Source organism: Hippopotamus amphibius, chromosome 14 (genome assembly GCF_030028045.1).
Source record: "Hippopotamus amphibius kiboko isolate mHipAmp2 chromosome 14, mHipAmp2.hap2, whole genome shotgun sequence".
In the NCBI taxonomy this organism is placed as follows: domain Eukaryota; kingdom Metazoa; phylum Chordata; class Mammalia; order Artiodactyla; family Hippopotamidae; genus Hippopotamus; species Hippopotamus amphibius.
In genome coordinates this window covers 63777798-63799146 of record NC_080199.1, presented here as the reverse complement: position 1 = coordinate 63799146, position 21349 = coordinate 63777798, and the positions used below count along the sequence as shown (strand labels likewise).

Here is a 21349-nt window from a genome sequence, read left to right as displayed (position 1 = left end):
GTAATTTCTGTGGAGCACTCCCTCTTGGAAGCCTGTGCTACAACCCGAATTCCACAACTGACTCCAAGGACTGGGTTTTTGGAGACAAGGATTCACTACGACTACACCACATGCTCAGCTACAGAGGTGCGGGGGTGTTAAAGGAGGTGTGTACAAAATTAGAATACTTTCCAGAACCTACTTACCTGATGGAATTAGAGAATCAGAAACAAAATTATTTCCCAAAGAAGAGGTTTGGGGTCCTGTTTGAGGCACGAAGATCACCCGAGCTGCTTCCACCTGAATTCTCTTGCAGGTCACGCTGACGAGTCAGCAAAAACTCCCGGACAGGCATGTTTGCACAAAACCTCCCACCACCCCCAAAACATAGTCACTGCGCATCAGAATTCTCCACTAAATTACTTTTTGGCATCTACTTCTAACTTTCCCTCGTATCCTATGCCTGCACTCTAAATAATAATAGTAATGCACGTATTGGACAAATCTTTTAAAAATGAAGCCATGTTTACAACCCCAACAGATCATAAAATGCACATGTTTGGGTACTGTTATGAACTGCCAAACTGATAGAAAGGTCAGGCTTTCTTTTTTATTTTTTTATTTTTGGGGGTGTGCGCACCATTTGGCTTGCAGGATCCTAGTTCCCTGACCAGGGATTGAACCCTGGCCACGGCAGTGAATGTGCAGAGTCCTAATCCCTGGACCTCCAGGGAATTCCCGTTTTCTTTTTTTAATAAGGGTAGAAACTTGGTTTGTCATAGCTTCTGGTGTGGAATCTAGTACTTACAGCCACCATAGGCAAACCTAAAAGTGCTCTCTTAACGCCAGGAAAGCAGAGCAGGCCAACAGGGTCAAGCTTAAGCAATGACCCAATTTTCACAATGAGCCCTCTCTTCCCAAAGTTTTGAGATCTGAAGCACTAGACTGTTTAAAGTCCATACCTTCATGGTGCGTAGGCTGGGGCAGAGGGGTGATGTGGTTTGAATTCCTCGGGGCAGAATCACACTCAGGGTGCTTTCTAGTTCCATGACGGTGGCCTCCAGGGGGGAGTTGCCGCTGCCGGAAGGCACTAGTGGTATTGATCACAGAAACAAAGCATCCCTGGTTAGTCCTTTCACATACATCTTCTGGCATTTGGTGATTTTCTAGACAGTGCAGAAGACAAAGTTGTAGCCCTTGGGGAGTGCCTTAAATCACTTGAGAAGCAGCTGAGACTTGCCATGGGTCTGCTGTCACTTGGCTCTTTTCTGTCTTTGTGCTGCCACCTAGGGAGAAAAGGAGAACAGATGTTGCATCCTGGTGAGGAGAAGCATCACCTGCAGTCCCGAGGACCATCTGCACTTTCCAGAACAGAAAAAGCAAGTCTGGCTGGTTTAGTCCTGAGATTGGCAGCTGTGCACTTGTGCTTCAAAGAGAAGCCCTCGGGTGAAGGAAGGGTGACCTCATTCTGGGGCTAATGTTAGGCTCCTGGAGGTGGGTGAAACACACATTTTCCTTCCAGGGTTCAAATGGCATGAAATACAAAATAATGTTGAGGCTGCCCAAACTCAGGGAATGGACACCCTCATTATAGAAAAAGAAAATGAAAATTCACAAAACACACGGGGAAAAAGTTCTAATGAATAATTCTTAAACCATGTTTTCTTCTCTTTTCCTTAGGCAGATGCAATTGTATAAAAAATAAATATAGACTTAATACCCTCCTGAAGAATGCCACAGAACAAGTGTAATTACTGAAAGCTGATTTCTTACTGAGGACAAAGTCAAACATAATTGGTCATTGATTCTGGAGCTCTAAGTTATCCAAAAAGATGTTGATGGCAATCAGATTTGTATGCCATAATGTGGGTACGATATGACAGAGGTTAGCCCTTCACTGACCACCCGCCTCACCAGGACTCTGTCCACTTCCCTGCTCAGCTTCTTCCACAGCCCCCGGCAATACCTGACAGCCCATCTCTCCACTCCCCTAGAGCAGAAACTTCTCAAAGACAGGTCTTTTTGTCTGCCACGTGCACAGCTGCATCTCTAGCGCCTAGACCACATTTGGCACAAAGCCGGTGCTCCATATATGCTCTTAAAAGAATAAACGAATCTAAGCTTGTTCCTTGGCCTTTTTTTTTCTTTTGAAAGAACTTATAACTTGACAAACTTTAATTCTACACATTCTGGTTAAAACACCTGTGTAAGGTAACAGTTCTCTTAACATCTGTGAAGAAACTCTGATTCTTCTGTAGATCACATTTGGTGCGTCCTTCCGCCCCCTCCCTGTCTCAAATAGGCTTGATTAGTGTGAGACCATCAAAATAACATTTATTAATGAAAGTACAGTAAATGCTAAAAAGCTGACAGCTGAATTAAAGACTTGACATGCAAATGCATCAGCTAAGTAGAAGCTTTTCTTGAATTCTGGCTTGGCACTGCTGAGGATAAACTGACCTGCAGAATGCGTTATGGGGAGCAGAGCAACAAGCTGAAGCAGGATAAATCTGATTTTTTCCTTTCTGAGGATAAAATTCACAATTAAAACAGACCACTGAAGGATAAATGGCCATGAAGCTATACGCACAATGTTAAGAAGCTTGGGGAGGCATCAAGGAGAGAGGGTGGGCTTGCGGGTGGAAGGGCCGCATTGGCCTTGGCCACTCACGGTCTGGGCGACCTCACTTTGACCATCTATAAAACAGGGATACGCCCCCTTTCTGGTCTACCTTAGAAGGCTGTTGTAAAGATTAATTTAACTACTGATATGGTATTGCTGTAAAAACTGTAAATGAAACTATTAAACATAAGGTACTTTTTATCAGCCTAATGACCCCGAGGAGTGTATAAACTGGAGGAGTGTATAAATCTGTGTATAAAAAGGTGTATGAATCTAATCATTTCTTCCTTATTCAGATGAAGTCAAAGCCTGTGGACATCTTCCAAGGACACTAAAAAAGAGCCTTTCACTTGCCTTCCTAGACCCAGAGCTCCTTGTCTTCCACCAAGAGTTTCAACTGTACAATGCACTGAACTCTGGAGATCTCCAAATTTTGGATTAGTCCTGGAGAAAGAGCTATTTGGGAAAAAAAAAATACGTGATACAAGGCAGCTAGTTAAGTTAGATCAACTTTAAGAACAGAGAAAGTCAATCTTAACCTATATGAAGAGGCTGTCTTTCAAATCTGGTGAAGAGGTGACTTCCCAGGATGTAACAAAAGTTGAAGCTGGGGCCTCTGGGCAAAGGGAATAAATTTGGGTGGAGAGTCTGGGAGTCAGAAGTCCTGAGTGTAGGTTCTGGATCAGTTATTTAGTAGCTGTGTGACCTTGGGCAAATCAGATGACCTTACCTTTCTCAACTGTAAAATGGGGGAAATAATGTCAATTGTGTCACATCATTCCTGGAAGGATTTTAAACACATAAATTCATGTGAAAAGTGCTTAAAAATTGCAGGCACTTTGCCACTCTTTGTTACTACTTTCCAAAAATTGTGCTCTTTGCATTTCTTTTCACTGCAAAATAATATAATCTATGGAAAATGAAGAAAAGAGTCAAATATATACCAGGAACACAACAGCCAGGGTGAACATGATGGTGTATTTGCTTCCAGGGAAGCAGATGAGATAATCCACCCAAGGAGCTCAGAAGAGGACCTGGTGCGGGGTGAGCATAGGACAGGTGCGAATCCAGAACACAGCCTCGCGAGTGTGGAGGAGATGAGGCTCCCTAGATGCAGTGACTGCAGGGCAGGACATCAAACGACCCAACGATCCAGTCTCATGTCACACGGAAGACACCACTGTGGGCCAGCCATGCTTGTCCACAGGTCAGAGTTAAGGCAGGATTAGGACTACAACCAAGTATAAATCCAGCTCCTTTAAATTGATTTGCTTTTTAAAAGGAAACTTTTTAGTTTAGTTTGAAACATGGTTGGTCATTTTCACTTCATTTCCATTTGTTTACTATTATTGTCATAAGTTTGTATGCAGTGTAAACACTGTACATTTAGTAAATGTAAATGGGTATATTTTAGCTTCTCACTTCCAAACTGCCTTTGTGTCTGACTAAGGGCCCAGTTAAGAGAAATAGGATCCTGGGAATGGACAGTGGCACACTAAAGATAGACCCAAACCTAGGAAACACAGTCCCACTTGATACCCACATTCAACCTGAGGGAGGGGACTCTCCTTGGAAGTGAGAACCCGAGAAGCACAAACCTGGAAGATTAAAGAGCCTGAGAGCCAGAGTATAAGGAAAATTTAAATCGAAGATAAACCAGGCACAAAAAAGGAAAGAATGTCGTAATCTGAGATCAGTTTCAGAAATACAAATGGTTTGATGAAAATGATGGAGGCTCTTGTGTGTGTACACAAGTGGTTCCAGAGTTTGCAGAAATTTTTTGAAGCTTTCCCCAAACTCAGCACATTAATCAAAAAGATAAATGATATAAGTAAGAGAAGCAAAGTGCCAAAGGATTTGAGTAAGGTACGGTACCCCATGTTTGGTGTAATAAAGTCTAAAAAAGTCTCTAGTTTGAAATTCTTTAAATTTGAAAGAAGGATAGAGCATATATATGTATGTGTGTATATACGTATATATGTTTGTGGGTGTGTGTGTGTATATGTGCATGTGTCTGTATGTAAGTGTGGGTATATAAAATGTATCACATACTTGAAGAGAATAGATCTTCAGTGTACACACACACACACACACACAGTAAATATGTGAGGTGATAAATATGCTGATTAGCTTGGTTATGGGAATCATTTCACAATGTATATGTGTATCAAACATCACATCGTACACTTTAAATATATACAATTTAATTTGTCAATTATACCTCAATAAAGCTGGAAAAAAACAAAAGCTTCTATGACAACAAGGAGTATATACACCACATATATAGTCAAACTTCAATAATGTAGGCATGGGCTTTATGTGAATAAGCTTTAAATGCCATATGAAAGCAAGTTTATTAACAGCACAGATGTAAACAATATATTCTAACTTCAGATGTTCTGAGGCAGATACAATGACTACAGTAAGTGCAGTTGAATCAACTGACTGAAGAAAACTCACAGCTCTTTATCCAGAGATTAAAGATTATATCTATTTACTTCCATTAAGCCTATATAAGGAGTTTATGAATATGTCCTTAGATTTCAAATGTAAGAGCACCACAGAAGACCACTGAGAATGAAACCTGAATTTCAAAGTTCAGCCATAAGATGTCAAGGAACCCAATGTTATATTGCAGAACAGCTTTCTGAGGTGTCCAGTAGAGACTGATTCATTGACAGATGGATGGACGATCTCATGCCTTTACAGAAGGCCTGCTCTGTGCTTTCCCGTGCCCTATGGTGGATGCTGTGAACATCACTGTGACCTAGTCAGGCGAGGTTCTGTGCAGAGGGTGAGGCAGGAAGGTGGGATGAAGAGTGACAAGTAAGAGGGCTGGAAGCAAGTGAGGAAGGTCAGGAACTGAATCTCTGAAAAAGTGTTGTTTGAGATAAGAAATGACATGGTGGAGCCAACCCTGTGAAGATCTGTGGGAAGGATATAAAAGATAAACAAGTCACACAAAGGCACTGGTGTGGGAACAGTGTGGCATATTCAAGGACCAAAAAGAAGGTCATATAACAGCTTAGACATTTCGAAAGACCAAGGCTGATCACGACTTTGAAACTTGGGGAAAAAAAAGTCAAGTCTCAACTAGTGAGGAGTTCTAAGGATCTTACCTTCAATAGCGATGATAATTTGAGCGTGTAAGTACCCTTCTCTCATCCTTTGCCCTTTGGGTTGGGTGTCACTCGCCTGGCTCCTATGGCGCCCTGCCTACAGCTACAGCTGCTGTGCGGATTAATGAGCTATTATATGTTAAGTGCTCAGAACAGTGCCAAGCACATAAATGCTACACAGTGTTTGTTGTTATTAGTATCATTAGTTATTAGTATTATGAAATGATCACATGAGAAACAGGATATTGGCACAATTTCAAGGTATCTCAAAAATGGAGGGGCATTTCACAAAATAACTGACCAGTACTCTCAAAGTGTCAAGGTCATTGAAAGACTGAGAGAGACACTACAAAAAAGAGGAGATATGTATGCTAACGAAATGCAACGTGGAAAGATGGATTGGATCCTGGAATAGAAAAACAACACTGGTGTAAAAATATGTGAAACTCAAACCAGAGGATAGATTAGTTAATAATATTGTATTATTGTAAATTCCCTGGTTTTGATAACTGTACTGGTCATATAAAGTGGTAAGATTAGAGGAAGCTGGGGGAAAGGTATATGTAAACTCCACTGTTTTTGCAACCTTTTTGTAAGTCTAAAATTACTTCAAAATAAAAAAGTAAAGATAAAGGAAAAAATTGGCATAGAAATGTCAGAGATGTTGGAACCAGCAGACAAGAACATTTAAGCGCTATTGTTAACTACAACAAACTATTTGAAGGAAAACACAAAGAGGAAAGACATAGGAAGATATAAAAAACAGCCAAATGGAACATCTAAAGGTGAAAATTCCAATATATGACATAAAAATTCACTAACTGAGGTTAACAGAAAATGAAACACTACAAGACAAAGTAAAATTGAAAATAAAGAACAGAAACTCAGTAAAAGAACCTGTGGGACATCAAGTAGTTTAGCATACATGTAATTGGAGTCCCAGAAGCCAAGGGGGTGAAGAGAAAAGGGGGCGGTAGGTGAACAGAAAAATATTTAAAGAAATACTGGCCAGAAATTTTCTAAATTTGATGAAAATAATCAAGAAAACAAAGAAAAGACACAAATAACCAAATCAGGTATGAAAGAAGGAATATCACTACAGGTTCACAGACATAAAAAGGAGAATAAAAATATAAGAAACAACTTATGCCAATAAATTTGACAACTATATGAAATAGATACATTTCTTGAAAGACATAAATTACTAAAACTGGCACAAGAAAAAGAAGAAAGTTAGAATAGCTCTATGTGTATTACAGAAATTGAACTAGTAATTTAAACCGCCCCCCCCCCCCCCCCAAAAAAAAATTCCAGGCCCAAATAGCTTCACTAGTGAATTCTGTCCAACATAAAAAGAAAAAAACAATACTAATCTCACAGAAATGCTTTCAGAAAATGGGTCATGAGAGAATAGTTCCCAATTCATTTAATAAGCCAGTTTTACTCTGATACCAAAACTTGACAAAAATCATTACAAATAAGGAAAACTACAGACCAATATCCCTCATGAACAGAGATACAAAAATTGTTAACAAAATATTAGGAAATAAAACGCAACACTATATATGAAGAGACCAAGTAGAGTTTATCCCAGGAATGTAAAAGTTCAACATTCAAAAATCAATCATTATATTTCACATATTAAAAGATATTTCTTTACTAAAGGAAAACTACATGATCATCTCAATAGATGATGAAAAATTATTTGATAAAATTCAGTACCCATTCATGATTAAAGCTCTCAGTGAACAGAAGAGAACTTCCTCAGTCTGATAAAGGAAAACTACAAAAACCATACACATAGATCAATAGCAGCAGCAAGCACACCTCTTGCCTGGGATCTTGGTTTCTAAATACCATTCTCCTGTAAAAGGAATCCTGGCTTCTGGGGAAAAAGCTGATTCCAGGGCTTGGACAGGGAAAATACATGAAGAGACTGCAATACCCTCTTGCAGAAGAAGTAATGAAGTAAAACGATGGAAACATACCAAAAAGATACAGTAGCCAGCTTGAAGGGATTCCTACTGGCCCTTCTGGGACAATATGAGGAACAGAATAATGTAATTTAACATACTGGATAAAATAACCTACAAGTCCATACTGATATAAGCTCATAAATGAATAAGTAAGTAGAGAAGGGGAAGCTCTTCCTCGTAGAAGAATGCCAAAATAAATAAATATAAATATGAAATAAATAAATATAAAAGAAATGATAGAGTTGGAAAAAACATCAGTAGTTTTATTTTAAAACTTGTGGGTGAATGTTGAATGACGAATAAGATACTTAAAAGTCCCAGAGTATTTGCTCACAAATTACTGATCAATTACAAAGAGAAAAATAATAACTCTACAGCAGATAAACCTGGTGGACACCACCTTAATCAAGCGATCAAAGTTAACATCCCTAGTATGGGGTCATGTGGCTCATGACATGGTGCACTAAGAAAGGCACAGCATTACTTCTGTGGGTGCCCAAAAGGTAAAACTTGGATCTAGTCAAGAGAATACATTTGGCAAACTCAAAGTGAGGAATGTTCTACTAAATAACCAGCCTGTGCTCTTGAAAAATGTCAAGGTCAAGTAAGACAAAGAATAGGTGAGAAATTCTTCCAGATTAAAGAAGATGACAAAAGAAGGCTCAGTGCTAGACAGTTTTACCACTGATGATTTTTTTTAAATTTTCCAGAAATAGAATATTCTTAAGCAAAATTATTCCTTCCAGAATATTGGGAAAGATCGAAAGCCAGCATAATTCTAAAAGTAAAACCTAACAGCAATATTGCTTTTGAATATAGATGCAAAAATTCTAAATAAAAACCTAGGAAACCTAATTGAGAACTAGGTTTGACAATGGTTAAACCAGATAGGGAGCATCCACGATGCTATCTATCCTGTATCTTCTACCAGGTAGAGTTCGGTGTAGGAACTCAAGTACAGTTTAATTGTGATAAAAACTCCATGACTGGGGGCGGAGTCAAGATGGCAGCGTGGGAAGACGTGGAGATCGAGTCTCCCCACAAATAGATCACTTACTGGAGGCCGGCGGGGGACCTGAGGCCCAAGCACACCACAGGAACCTCGGAGCAACCAGGTAGGACCTGGGGGAAGTCAGGGGGGTGGGGAAGGGGAAGTTGGACGGACCGGCGCCCCTGGGGGGAGGATGGGTAAGGGGGGAGGTTCCGGGCTGGAGGGATCATTGGGGGCTGGGGAGATCAGGAAACAGCAACTGGGTTTCTCCCGCCTAGGAGGCCAGGAAGCCTGCTGAGGTCTCCGGCTTAGGGGCCTACTGGGTTCCTCAGTGGGGTCCTCCACCCTCCAGGGCCCCCTCTGGGTTGCCTGGGTCCTGGGGATGTGAGAAGGAGGGAGGAGGGGCAAGGAGGTGGAGAGGTGGACAGGTTGGGGGTGAGGGCTTTGAGATCGGGGACAGGGAGTCGAGAGGGCGTTTCACCTGCCCTCTTGGCCAGGGAGGCCGACTGGGCTCCTGGGCCTGGTCCTTCACTCTCCGGGCCCCCCTCCGGCACATGGGTCCTGGGGGTGTTGGGGTGGGGAGGGAGAGAGGCAGACAGTGGGGGTGGGAAGGGATCTCTCCAGGTCAGAAGAATAGGGGAGGCGTTGCTGGGTATTTCTTCTGGGGGGGTCCTCCACCTTCCAAGGCTCCTCCCAGCTGTTGGTCCTAGAAGTACAGGAGGGAAGCAGTGGGGGCAAAAGAAGAGAGGTGGAAGAGGGGAGGGACGCTCTGGGATCAGAGGATTGGGGGAGGAGCAGAAGGCATTTCCGTTGCCCACTGGCCTGGGAAGCCTGCTGGGCTCCCAGGCCTGGTCTCCAACTCTCCAGGGCCCCCTCCCAGACACATTGGTTCCGGGGACGTTGGAGTGTGGCAGGGGAAGAGGAAGAGAGACAGACTGGTGGTGGGACATTCCAGGAGCAGAGGACCAGGGGAGGTGCGGAGGGCCTTTCCCCTGCCCATTTGGGCCCAGTGGGGCTGCTGGGCTCCCTGGTCTTGTCCCTTGGTCTCTCTGGCTGAGTGAGTCGTACAGGCATGGGAGGGAGGGAAGAGAGGAGAAGAGGAAGAGAGGCAGACAGTGGTGGGGGGGACCTTGCAGGACCAGAGGATCGGTGGGATGCTGCAGGAAATCTCCCTACCCACTTGGCACCGGGAGGCCTGTTGTACCCCCCAGGCCTGGCCTTCGGTCCTCCAGGGGCCCCTCTAGGTCTCACTGGTCCTAGGGGTGTAGAAGGAAGACAGGGGAGAAGAGGAGAGGCGGGCACGGGAGAGGGCCTTCTGGGATTGGAGGATCAAAGGAGGCAGAGAAGGTATTTCCCCTGCCCACTAGCTCTGGGAAGCCTGCTAGGCTCACAGACCTGGTCTTTCACACTCCAGGGCCCCCACCAGCTGCTTGGGACCTAGGAGAGTGGGGGGTGGAGGAGAGGAAGAGAGGTAGACAGGGACCCTACAAGACTGAGAGTTCTGGGGAAGTGCCGCAGGCGTTACCCAAGCTCAGTTGGCCCTGGGAAGCCTGTTGGGCATCAGAGTCTGGTCTCCTGCCTTCCAGTGCCCCCTGCAGCTGTGAGGGTCCTTGGGGAATAGAAGAGAGGGGGTGAGGAAGAAGAGAACCCAAGGGGGAGGGACTCTCTGAGATTGGAGGACTAGGGGAGGTGCCTAGCATTTTTCCCACCAACTTGGGCCCAGGGAGCCCTCTGGGTACCTTGACCTGGTCCTTTGCCCCAAGGACCAAGAGGCATTCCTGGGCCCCTCTGCCTCATTGGGCCTAAGCCCCATCCCCCATCACCCCCAGGGCCTTTTCTAAGCGCAGGCCCTGCCCATTGCCTAACCTCCCTCCCAGCCCCGCCCTTGCCTAAGCCCTGCCCCCACAGCCAAGGCCTTTTCTGGCTTTTTTTTTCCTTTTTTTTTTTCTTTTTCTTTTATTTCTTCCCACCTCCTCACTTAGGCTATTGCAGTTGTTTTACCTTCCAGTTGTTGCTCCATTTTTTAAAAATTTTTTCTAACACATCTGTTAGTTTCCTGTTATCATATTTTTTATCTTGCTATTGTTCTGCTGTTCTCTCTTTTTTTTTTTTTAATTTTTTTCATTTTCCTGCTCCACATGGCTTGTGGGATCTTGATTCACAAGCCCAGGGTCAGACCTGAGCTCCTGAGGTGGGAGCTCTGAGTCCAGAACATTGGACTAACAGGGAAACCCAGTTCCCAGGGAATATTCATCAGAGTGAGATCTCCCAGAGGTTCTCACCTCAACACCAAGACCCAGCTATACTCAACAGCCTACAAACTCCAGTGCTTGAAACCCCAGGCCAAACACCCAGTGGGACAGGAACACAATCCTGCCCATCCAAAGTGGGGGGAAAACGAGACGACAAAAAAATATGTCACAGGTGAAGGAACAAGGTAAAAATACACAAGACCAAATAAGTGAAGAGGAAATAGGAAAACTGCCTGAAAAAGAATTCAGAGTAATGATAGTAAAGATGATCCAAAATTTCGATAACAAAATAGAGGAAATACAAGAAACAGTTAATAAGGACTCAGAAGAACTAAAGAGCAAACAAACAGGAATAGATAACAAAATAACCGAAATTAAAAATACTCTAGATGCTCTAAACAGCAGAATAACTGAGGCAGAAGAACGAATAAGTGAGTTGGAAGATAGAATGGGGGAAATAACTGCCACAGAGCAGGAAAAAGAAAAAAGAATAAAAAGAATGGAAGAGTGTCTCAGAGACCTTGGTGACAACATTAAGCGCACCAACATTCGAATCATAGGCATCCCAGAAGAAGAAGAAAAAAAGAGAGGGTCTGAGAAAATATTTGAAGAGGTTATAGTGGAAAACTTCCCCAACATGGGAAAGGAAATAATTAATCAAGTCCAAGAAGTGCAAAGTCCCATACAGAATAAACCCAAGGAGAAATACACCAAGGCACATATTAATCAAACTAACGAAAATTAAACACAAAGAAAATATTTTAAAAGCAGCAAGAGAAAAGGAAAAATAACATATAAGGGAAAACCCATAAGGATAACAGCTGACCTTTCTACAGAAACTCTGCAGGCCAGAAGGGAGTGGCAGGATATACTGAAGGTCCTGAGACAGAAAAACCTACAGCCAAGAATACTCTACCCAGCAAGAATCTCATTCAGATTCAATGGAGAAATCAAAAGCTTTACAGACAAGCAAAAGTTAAGAGAATTCAGCACCACCAAACCAGCCTTACGACAATTGCTAAAGGAACTTTTCTAAGCAGGAAACACAAGAGAAGGAAAAGACCTACAAAAACAAACCCAAAACAATTAAGAAAATAGTAATCTGAACACACATGTCAATAATCACCTTAAATGTAAATGGATTAAATGCTCCAACCAAAAGACACAGACTGGTTGAATAGATACAGAAACAAGACCCTTACATAAGCTGTCTACAAGAAACCCACTTCAGACCAAGGGACACATGTAGACTGAAAGTAAGGGGATGGAAAAAGATATTCTATACAAATGGAAGCCAAAAGAAAGCTGGAGTAGCAATACTCATATCAGACAAATTAGACTTTAAAGTAAAGAATATTACAAGAGACAAGGAAGGACACTACATAATGATCAAGGGATCAATCCAAGAAGAAGATATAACAATTTTAAATATCTATGTACCCAACATACGAGCACCTCAATACAGAAGGCAAATGCTAACAGCCATAAAAGGGGAAATCAACAGTAACACAATAATAGTAGGAGACTTTAACACCCCACTTACATCAATGGACAGAGCATCCAAACAGAAAATAAATGACATACAAGCTGTAAATGACACATTAGACCATCTCGACTTAATTGATATTTATAGGACACGCCATCCAAAAACTACAGAATACACTTTCTTCTCAAGTGCACACAGAATATTTTCCAGGATAGACCACATTTGGGGTCACAAATCAAGCCTCGGTAAATTCAAAAAAATTGAAATTGTATCAAGCATTTTCTCTGACCACAATGCCATGAGACTAGATATGAATTACAGGAAAAAAACTGTAAAAAATACAAAAACATGGAGACTAAACAATACACTATTAAACAACCAAGAAATCACTAAAGAAATCAAAGAGGAAATCAAAAAATACCTAGAAACAAATGACAATGAAAACACAATGACCCAAAACCGATGGGACGCAGCAAAAGCAGTCCTAAGAGGGAAGTTTATAGCAATACAGTCCTACCTCAAGAAACAAGAAAAATCTCGAATAAACAACCTAAGCTCACACTTAAAACAATTAGAGAAAGAAGAACAAAAAACCCCCAAAGTGAGCAGAAGGAAAGAAATCATAAAGATCAGAGCAGAAATAAATGAAAAAGAAATGAAGGAAACAATAGCAAAGATCAATAAAACTAAAAGCTGGTTCTTTGAGAAGATAAACAAAATTGATAAACCATTAGCTACACTTATCAGGAGAAAAAGGGAGAAGATGCAAATCAACAGAATCAGAAATGAAAAAGGAGAAGTAACAACTGACACCGCAGAAATACAAAAGATCATGAGAAACTACTACAAGCAACTATATGCCAATAAATTGGATAACCTGGAAGAAATGGGTAAATTCTTAGAAAAGTACAATTTTCCAAGACTGAACCAGGAAGAAATAGAAAATATGAACAGACCAATCACAAGTACGGAAATTGAGACTGTGATTAAAAATCTCCCAAAAAACAAAAGCCCAGGACCAGATGGATTCACAGGCAAATTCTATCAAACATTTAGAGAAGAGCTAACACCTATCCTTCTCAAACTCTTCCAAAATATAGCAGGAGGAATACTCCCAAACTCATTCTACGAGGCCACCATCACCCTGATACCAAAACCAGGCAAAGATGTCACAAAAAAAGAAAATTACAGGCCAATATCACTGATGAATATAGACACAAAAATCCTCAACAAAATACTAGCTAACAGAATCCAACAGCACATTAAAAAGATCATACACCATGATCAAGTGGGGTTTACCCCTGGAATGCAAGGATTCTTCAATATACACAAATTAATCAGTGATATACCATATTAACAAATTGAAGGATAAAAATCATATGATCATCTCAATAGATGTAGAAAAAGCTTTTGACAAAATTCAACATCCATTTATGATAAAAACTCTCCAGAAAATGGGCATAGAAGGAAATTACCTCAACATAATAAAAGCCATATATGACAAACCAAGAGCCAACATCGTCCTAAATGGTGAAAAACTGAAAGAATTCCCTCTAAGAACAGAAACAAGACAAGGGTGTCCACTCTCACCATTATTATTCAACACAGTTTTGGAAGTTTTAGCCACAGCAGTCAGAGAAGAAAATGAAATAAAAGGAATCCAAATTGGAAAAGAAGTAAAATTGTCACTCTTTGCAGATGACATGATATTATACATAGAAAACCCTAAAGATGCTACAAGAAAACTGCTAGCACTAATTGATGAATTTAGTATAGTAGGATATAAAATTAATGCATAGAAATCTCTGGCATTCCTATGCACTAACAATGAAAGAGCAGAAAGAGAAATTAAGGAAACTCTCCCATTTACCATCGCAACAAAAAGAATAAAATACCTAGGAATAAACCTGCCTAAGGAGGCAAAAGATCTGTATGCAGAAAACTTTAAGACATTGATGAAAGAAATCAAAGATGATACAAACAGATGGAGGGACATACCATGTTCCTGGATTGGAAGAATCAATATTGTGAAAATAACTATCTCACCCAAAGCAATTTACAGATTCAATGCAATCCCTATCAAATTACCAACGGCATTTTTCACAGAACTAGAACAAGAAATCTTATGATTTGTATGGAAACGCAAAAGACCCCGAATAGACAAAGCAATCTTGAGAAGGAAAGAGGGAGTTGATGCAATTGGGCTTCCTGACTTCAAACTATATTACGAGGCCACAGTGATCAAGACAGTATGGTACTGGCACAAAAAGAGAAAGGAAGATCAATGGAGCAGAATAGAGAACTCAGAGGTAAACCCAAGCACAAATGGGCACCTTATCTTTGACAAAGGAGGCAAGAACATACAATGGAAAAAAGACAGCCTCTTCAATAAGTGGTGCTGGGAAAATTGGACAGCAAATATAAACGAATGAAAGTAGAACACTTCCTAACACCATACACAAAAATAAACTCCAAATGGATTAAAGACCTACATGGAAGGCCAGACACTATAAAACTCCTAGAGGAAAACACAGGCAGAACACTCTATGACATCCATCAAAGCAAGATCCTTTTTGACCCACCTCCTAGAATAAAAGAAATAAAATCAAGAGTAAATAAATGGGACCTAATGAAACTTAAAAGCTTTTGCACAGCGAAAGAAACCATAAACAAGACAAGAAGACAACCCTCAGAATGGGAGAAAATACTCACCAATGAAGCAACGGACAAAGGATTAATCTCCAAAATATACAAGCTGCTCATGCAGCTTAATACCAAAAAAGCAAATAACCCAACCCACAAATGGGTGGAAGACCTAAATAGACATTTCTCCAAAGAAGACATACAGATAGCCAACAAACACATGAAAAGATGCTCAACATCACTAATCATTAGAGAAATGCAAGTCAAAGCTACAGTGAGGTATCACCTCACACCAGTCAGAATGGCCATCATCAAAACATCTAGAAACAATAAATGTTGGAGAGGGTGTGGAGAAAAGGGAACTCTTCTGCACTGTTGGTGGGAGTGTAAGCTGGTACAGCCATTATGGAAAAGAGTTTGGAGGTTCCTTAAAAAACTAAAAATGGAACTATCATATGACCCAGTAACCCCACTACTGGGCATATACCCAAGGAAAACCATAATCTGAAAAGAAACATGTACCATAATGTTCACTGCAGCACTATTTACAATAGCCAGGACATGGAAGCAACCTAAATGCCCATCAACAGATGAATGGATAAAGAAGATGTGGCACATATATATAATGGAATATTACTCAGCCATAAAATGGAATGAAATGGAGCTATATGTAATGAGGTGGATAGACCTAGAGACTGTCATACGGAGTGAAGCCAGAAAGAGAAAAACAAATACTGTATGCTAACTCATATATATGGAATCTGAAGAAATGGTACTGATGAACCCAGTGACAGGGCAAGAGTGGAGATGCAGATGTAGAGAATGGACTTGAGGACACGGGGCTGGGGTGGGGGGCGAAGGGGAAGCTAGGATGAAGTGAGAGAGTAGCATAGACATAGATACACTACCAACTGTAAAATAGATAGCTCGTGGAAGTTGCTGTATAACAAAGAGAGATCAACTCGATGATGTGTGATGCCTTAGAGGGCCAGGACGGGGTGGGGGGTGGGGGCGTCGCAGGAGGGAGGGGATATGGGGATATATGTATAAATACAACCGATTTACTTTGGTGTACTTCAAAAACTGGTACAAGCAATTATATTCCAATAAAGAGCTTTAAAAAAAAAAACTCCATGATCATCACAAGAGGTGTGAAAAAGATATCTGATAACAGCCGATACCAATTACTGATTAAAACTTTAAGAAAACTAAGTATAGAAGGACATACCAAAGACAGATACTCTTTATCACCTTAACAACTGCTGATATCAGAACTAATGGTAATGCACATTAATAAAAATCACAAATTTGGCAAAGATAACCACTCTTACATACCATTCTTCAATACTGCTCTAGATGGTCTCACCCATATAATATGATATAAAAGATATAAAAGAGGTATATCTATCAGAAAGAATTGCACACAAAATTTTCAAAGTAAGATTAAGCACCTTATTATGCATTGAAAACCCATACAGATAAAATAAAAAATTTTAGATTAATGCATTTAGTAAATTAGTTGCTTAAAAGATAAATATATAAAAATTTAAAATTTTTCCACAAAATAGCCAATTAGAAGATATAACTCAAAAAAAAAAAAAAAAGATTTCATTAATAGCAACAAGAATACCTAGAGATACTCCTAAAAAGAAGTATCTAAACCTACATGAAGATGAACCAAATGTTAACAAAAGGTGTGATTAGGATTTTAGTAAATACAGACAAATACCATATTCCAGAACAAGAACACTGACTTCTGTAAAGATGTGTTTTTATCAAAATAACTTATGGGTCTAACAAAATCTCAGTAAAAACCCATTAGAATTTACTCTTAAAACGTGACAGATTAATCCTACAAATCTAATGGAAAAAATAAGTAGGTGAGAAAATAATTACAAACCAAGGGGAAAAAAATTACAATGAACACGGTGGACAAAAACAAATGTCTTTAAGTTATAAAATACTTTCAGAGTCAATAAGAAAAATGCTGACATTCCAACAACTTAACAAAGTGGATAAACAGATAATTCTCTATAAGATGGCAAATGACAGGTAAATGTGAAAAAATGAACAATATTATTACTGTGGACGAAATTGTTGCCTGCCATTTCAGAAAACAACAAATGTTGCCCACCATCAAGCCATTAGGCACTGCAGCGCTCCCCCACAACCCCCACCACCACGGTGCACCCTGAGGGGAATTCAGGATGGAGAAAAGGCAATACCGGCCCTAGACAGTTAAAATGCATATCAAAGGAATAATTTCAGTGAGCCCAGACTCTTGCATCTCCCCATTCACAGAAAAGCACTTAAAATCATACCGTGAGATGTCCAGGTTTTTGTGTGTGTGTATGATTAGCAATAATCTTTTAACGTTTGACTACATGTTTTTTTTTCAACAGAAATTCCTACATTATCCTGGCTCCCTTACCTCTTTGGAACAGTTCCTCAGAGCTCTCTGAGAAGCTGCCTCCCAGCTACAGTCCTCTGTAAGGTCCCCAAATAAAATATAACTCTCAACTTTCAAGTTGTGTGGTTTTTTTTTTTCACTCGACATTATTAATCAGGAAAATGTTAAATTAAAACCACACTAACATGCCTTTTTCCACTTATCTGCAAAGATACTGTTCAAAGCTAATAAGAACTCATACTATCACTTGTTAGAGTGAAAGATACCATAACCTTTCTGTGAAATATATTCCCAAAAGTATATATTTGAAAAACTTGGTTATGAACCAGTAAGCCCACATCTAAAAATCCATTCTAAGAAAACAATAAAAGATATGGACAAATATTTACATATAATCTGATTCTTCCAATAGCAAATGTTTAAAAATAATATAAATGTGCAAAATAGGGCCATGAACATTAAATAATCAAATTCTCAAATAATTAAAAATTACTGTCATTAAAAAAGTATATTTAAGAAGAATAGTAGCCTGAGAAAATGCTCACAAAATGATGTCAAGAAAAAAGGTTATAAAATTACTATTATAATTCCTTTAAAAATTATTATAGAAGAAAATGCACCATATTATCTCTAAGTAATGAAAAGTCAGGGGATTATAATTTTTGTTTTATACTTTTCTCTATTTTCTACAAAGAACATATACTCATAAAACAGAAAAATACATTAAACAAAAGACTTGCCAAAAACAAAAGGCTTTTAAAAAGTAGTAGTTTATCTGATAGTTGTGTTATCCGATTTCTCTAAGGATATTGAAAACCATACTGCTATAGCTACCATGTGCAAAGCTGCATAAAATAACAGGCATACACTCAAAAATTGTCACACGTCAGTTTATTGAGGAAATTGTGATGCTAGAGGTTAATTCTATTCACTTGATTACTTTTCATGATGTCAAACAAAATTGCAAAGGCCACAAGCCATGAAGTTGTTATACAATTACTCGCCCATATTTTGTTCAGGAAACACAAAAATCAAATACAAAGAAATGTTCAAGTGAATCTGAAAATTGCCCCCCTTCTACTTTTTTTCAAAAGGTGGTAATTAAGGATTAAGGAAGTACAGTGGCATGGAGGAAGGATGAAAATGGGACATGTAAAAAGCAAATAATTTTGCTTGATTTCATTTTCAAAGTTTCAAATCTTTCCAATTTTTTTAACATGTTTTGCTCCAAAAAAGGAATCAATACTTTTCATTCCACTCTTGTCAACTTTAGCCAAAGCCTTCTGAGCTGCAGTCATTTTGCTATTTTTCTGTTAATGAAAATGAGAGAAAAATTGTTACGAATGTAATATTTACAAATCATACGTGCAAATTAAATAAGACCATGCATGTCTCAAGGTTCGTTAAGGGAGGCAAGCATTTGCTGCTGACGTGCTTCATAAGGGAGTAATTCTTTTTAAAAGTTCTGATTTCTATTCAGAATTCAGATCTAAGAGACAAAATGTGTTAAAAGAGGCAGGAGACAAAACTGCTGCCTTCTAACGAGTGGAATGTTACAACCAATGGTTTACTTTAGGGGAAATAATTCTGGAGGGTGTATTAAGTGCAATAACACAACAATGGAACTGACACAGGCAGCAATTGTCAGAGGGAGGAATTACAGCCTTGTATTACCGCATGATGAATAATTCACAACAATCTACCATCTGATTTTATTCAAAAGCTCTATGGGAAACCAAGGACAAAACTATTATATTCAAAAGATAACCTGTATTGCAAAGCATCCAGGACCAGCAGGATAGCTGTCCCATTTCTCCTCCAAGAACAAAAAAATACTTTCCAAAGAGCTGACTCCAAATAACTGCATTGTAAAATTCTCTCTCTTCCTGGTCACTGTTTTTGTTTTGTTTGGTTTTGCCATGTCCTCTAACAAGCACTGGCAGTAGGGAAACAGCAGCTGATTTTACTTCAGTGTGTTCAGCAAAAGCATAAATGATGGGAATCAGCAAAGAAAAAAATCATCTGTCTCCCTGGGAACTGTGAGACAAAGTCATTGCCAATGTATCTTTTAAGGGCACAGTCAGTATATGATCCCTAAAAACTTTTTTTTTACATTCTGTCACTTATAATTTAGTAGGCTTATATTTTGGCTGGATGGGGAAAAGTGACAGTCTCTGAGACGTTATCCTCTATCCCCTGCATTTAACTGACATCCTGGTCCAACCTCTTATCTCACTGGTGCTGTGCCCAAGCGGATACAATGGGAAACAGCACTTAGAAGGGTGGAGCAGAAATGTTTCTCAGAGAGAAACTCAAAAACGTCCTTGCTTACAGAAAGCACTGACAGAACCAGCTACTTAGCCGAATCTTGAGTTGGATTATCCCGATAAATTACATGTAGAGTAAAGAATACAACTTTTAGAAAACATTACATCTAAGGAGAGTAAGTGTTGTTAAAATCTAGGTGGAAGTTAACCTATCTGGGGGCAGGCAAGGTCTTTCTAAGCATAAAAATAATGAGAAAATAATAAAAAAAACTTCCATATTTAATCAGAAAAACTTAAAATAGTTCAAAAGTCAAACGAAAAGGCTAAACAAGTGGGAAAGTTATCTGTACCCTACATGTCATGAAAAGTGTTAATAGCCTTAATTTACAATGAGCTCTTACAAATCAACAAGAGAAACACTGCTATCCCAACATAAAAACAGGCAAGAGACATGAACTGACAATTTGCAAAAATGCGGATAGGCAATAAGCATTTGGAAAAACAACCTTTCCACCTAAAGAAATATAGCCTAATTCGACAGGCAAAATTTTCAAGAATAAAAATAATACTCAATGTTGTCAAGAATGTGAGATGAATACTCATCAGCAATAATGGCTGGGAGTACAAATTTCTGCAACATTTTTGGAAAGCGTTAGCTATATATATATCTCAGTAATCATGGAAAGAGCTCACGTTTTCTAAGCCTTTACTCTTAAATTGTGTCTAATGAAATAGTCAGAGATGCAGACTATAAATAAGAATGTTTATCACTTCATTAAAACAAAAAAACAAAAAAAAGCTGAAGTAACCTAAGTGTCCAAAAATAGGGGAATGATTAAATAGATTATAGTCCATATGGTGAAATTAACACACGACTGAATATCATGAAACCATTAATAATTTTTCAAAGAAAGCTTAATGACATGAACATTTTCACAATATAGAGCTAAATGAAAAGGGCAGAACCCTAAACTATATGTGTGTGTGTGTGTGTGTGTGTGTGTTTGCCAATTTTAAAAGCTATACATGTATTTATAACGATGCATAGGATAAAGCTTAGTAAGAAATGTTATGAAAATATTTGCTGGGATGATTGCTGAATTATGGGGTTGTTACTAATTGCTGTCATTATCAGAATATCTAGACTACTGGGCAGTAGAGTCAACAAAAAATTACCTTTGGAGCTCCTTCCTCTGCCCCACCCTATCACTCTAAATATACTGCAAAGTTTAGGCACACTCTTGCTAATAAGTGTGCTGCCTTTCTTTATCTGTAAAAAGTCTTCCTCGCTTGACACTTTCATTGTCATGCCCAGTTCTGAATTAATTCTTAAGTCACAGAAATGCAAGTTAATGATTCTTTATGGTTAAAATTATAAAATCACAATCAAGCATGCAGTTGTTCCTGGAAGTCCCCACGCAGCATCAGCCGCAGAATTCAGGAGTATGCCGCTGCACCCGGACACGTACCTTTACAGCCTTCAAATCTTTAGTGTTAAACTTAGTGTAATCTTCTTTTGCTTCTACGGGCTCATCTGATAACTTTACTTTCTGCAATGTTAGAGCAGTGAAGTGTCAAACGTCACTTGACACATCAATCCATT

At 39.5% G+C, this 21349-nt stretch overlaps 1 protein-coding gene across 4 annotated transcripts in view; it reads right to left on the bottom strand.

Moving 5' to 3' along the window:
* Positions 1–609: 609 nt before the first annotated feature.
* RNASEH2B (ribonuclease H2 subunit B) overlaps positions 610–21349 on the bottom strand; it is a 73763-nt gene continuing 53023 nt past the window's right edge. For 2 of the 4 annotated variants that reach the window (XM_057707775.1, XM_057707778.1), the window contains 2 exons: positions 21216–21296; positions 18357–18789 (listed from right to left, as the gene is read on the bottom strand). In XM_057707775.1, coding sequence (XP_057563758.1) covers positions 18673–18789; positions 21216–21296 — 198 coding nt within the window. In that variant the 3' untranslated portion in view covers positions 18357–18672. Of the gene's footprint in view, positions 1266–18356; positions 18790–21215; positions 21297–21349 lie in introns of those variants that run through there. The other 2 variants (XM_057707779.1, XM_057707777.1) reach the window with 2 other exon arrangements.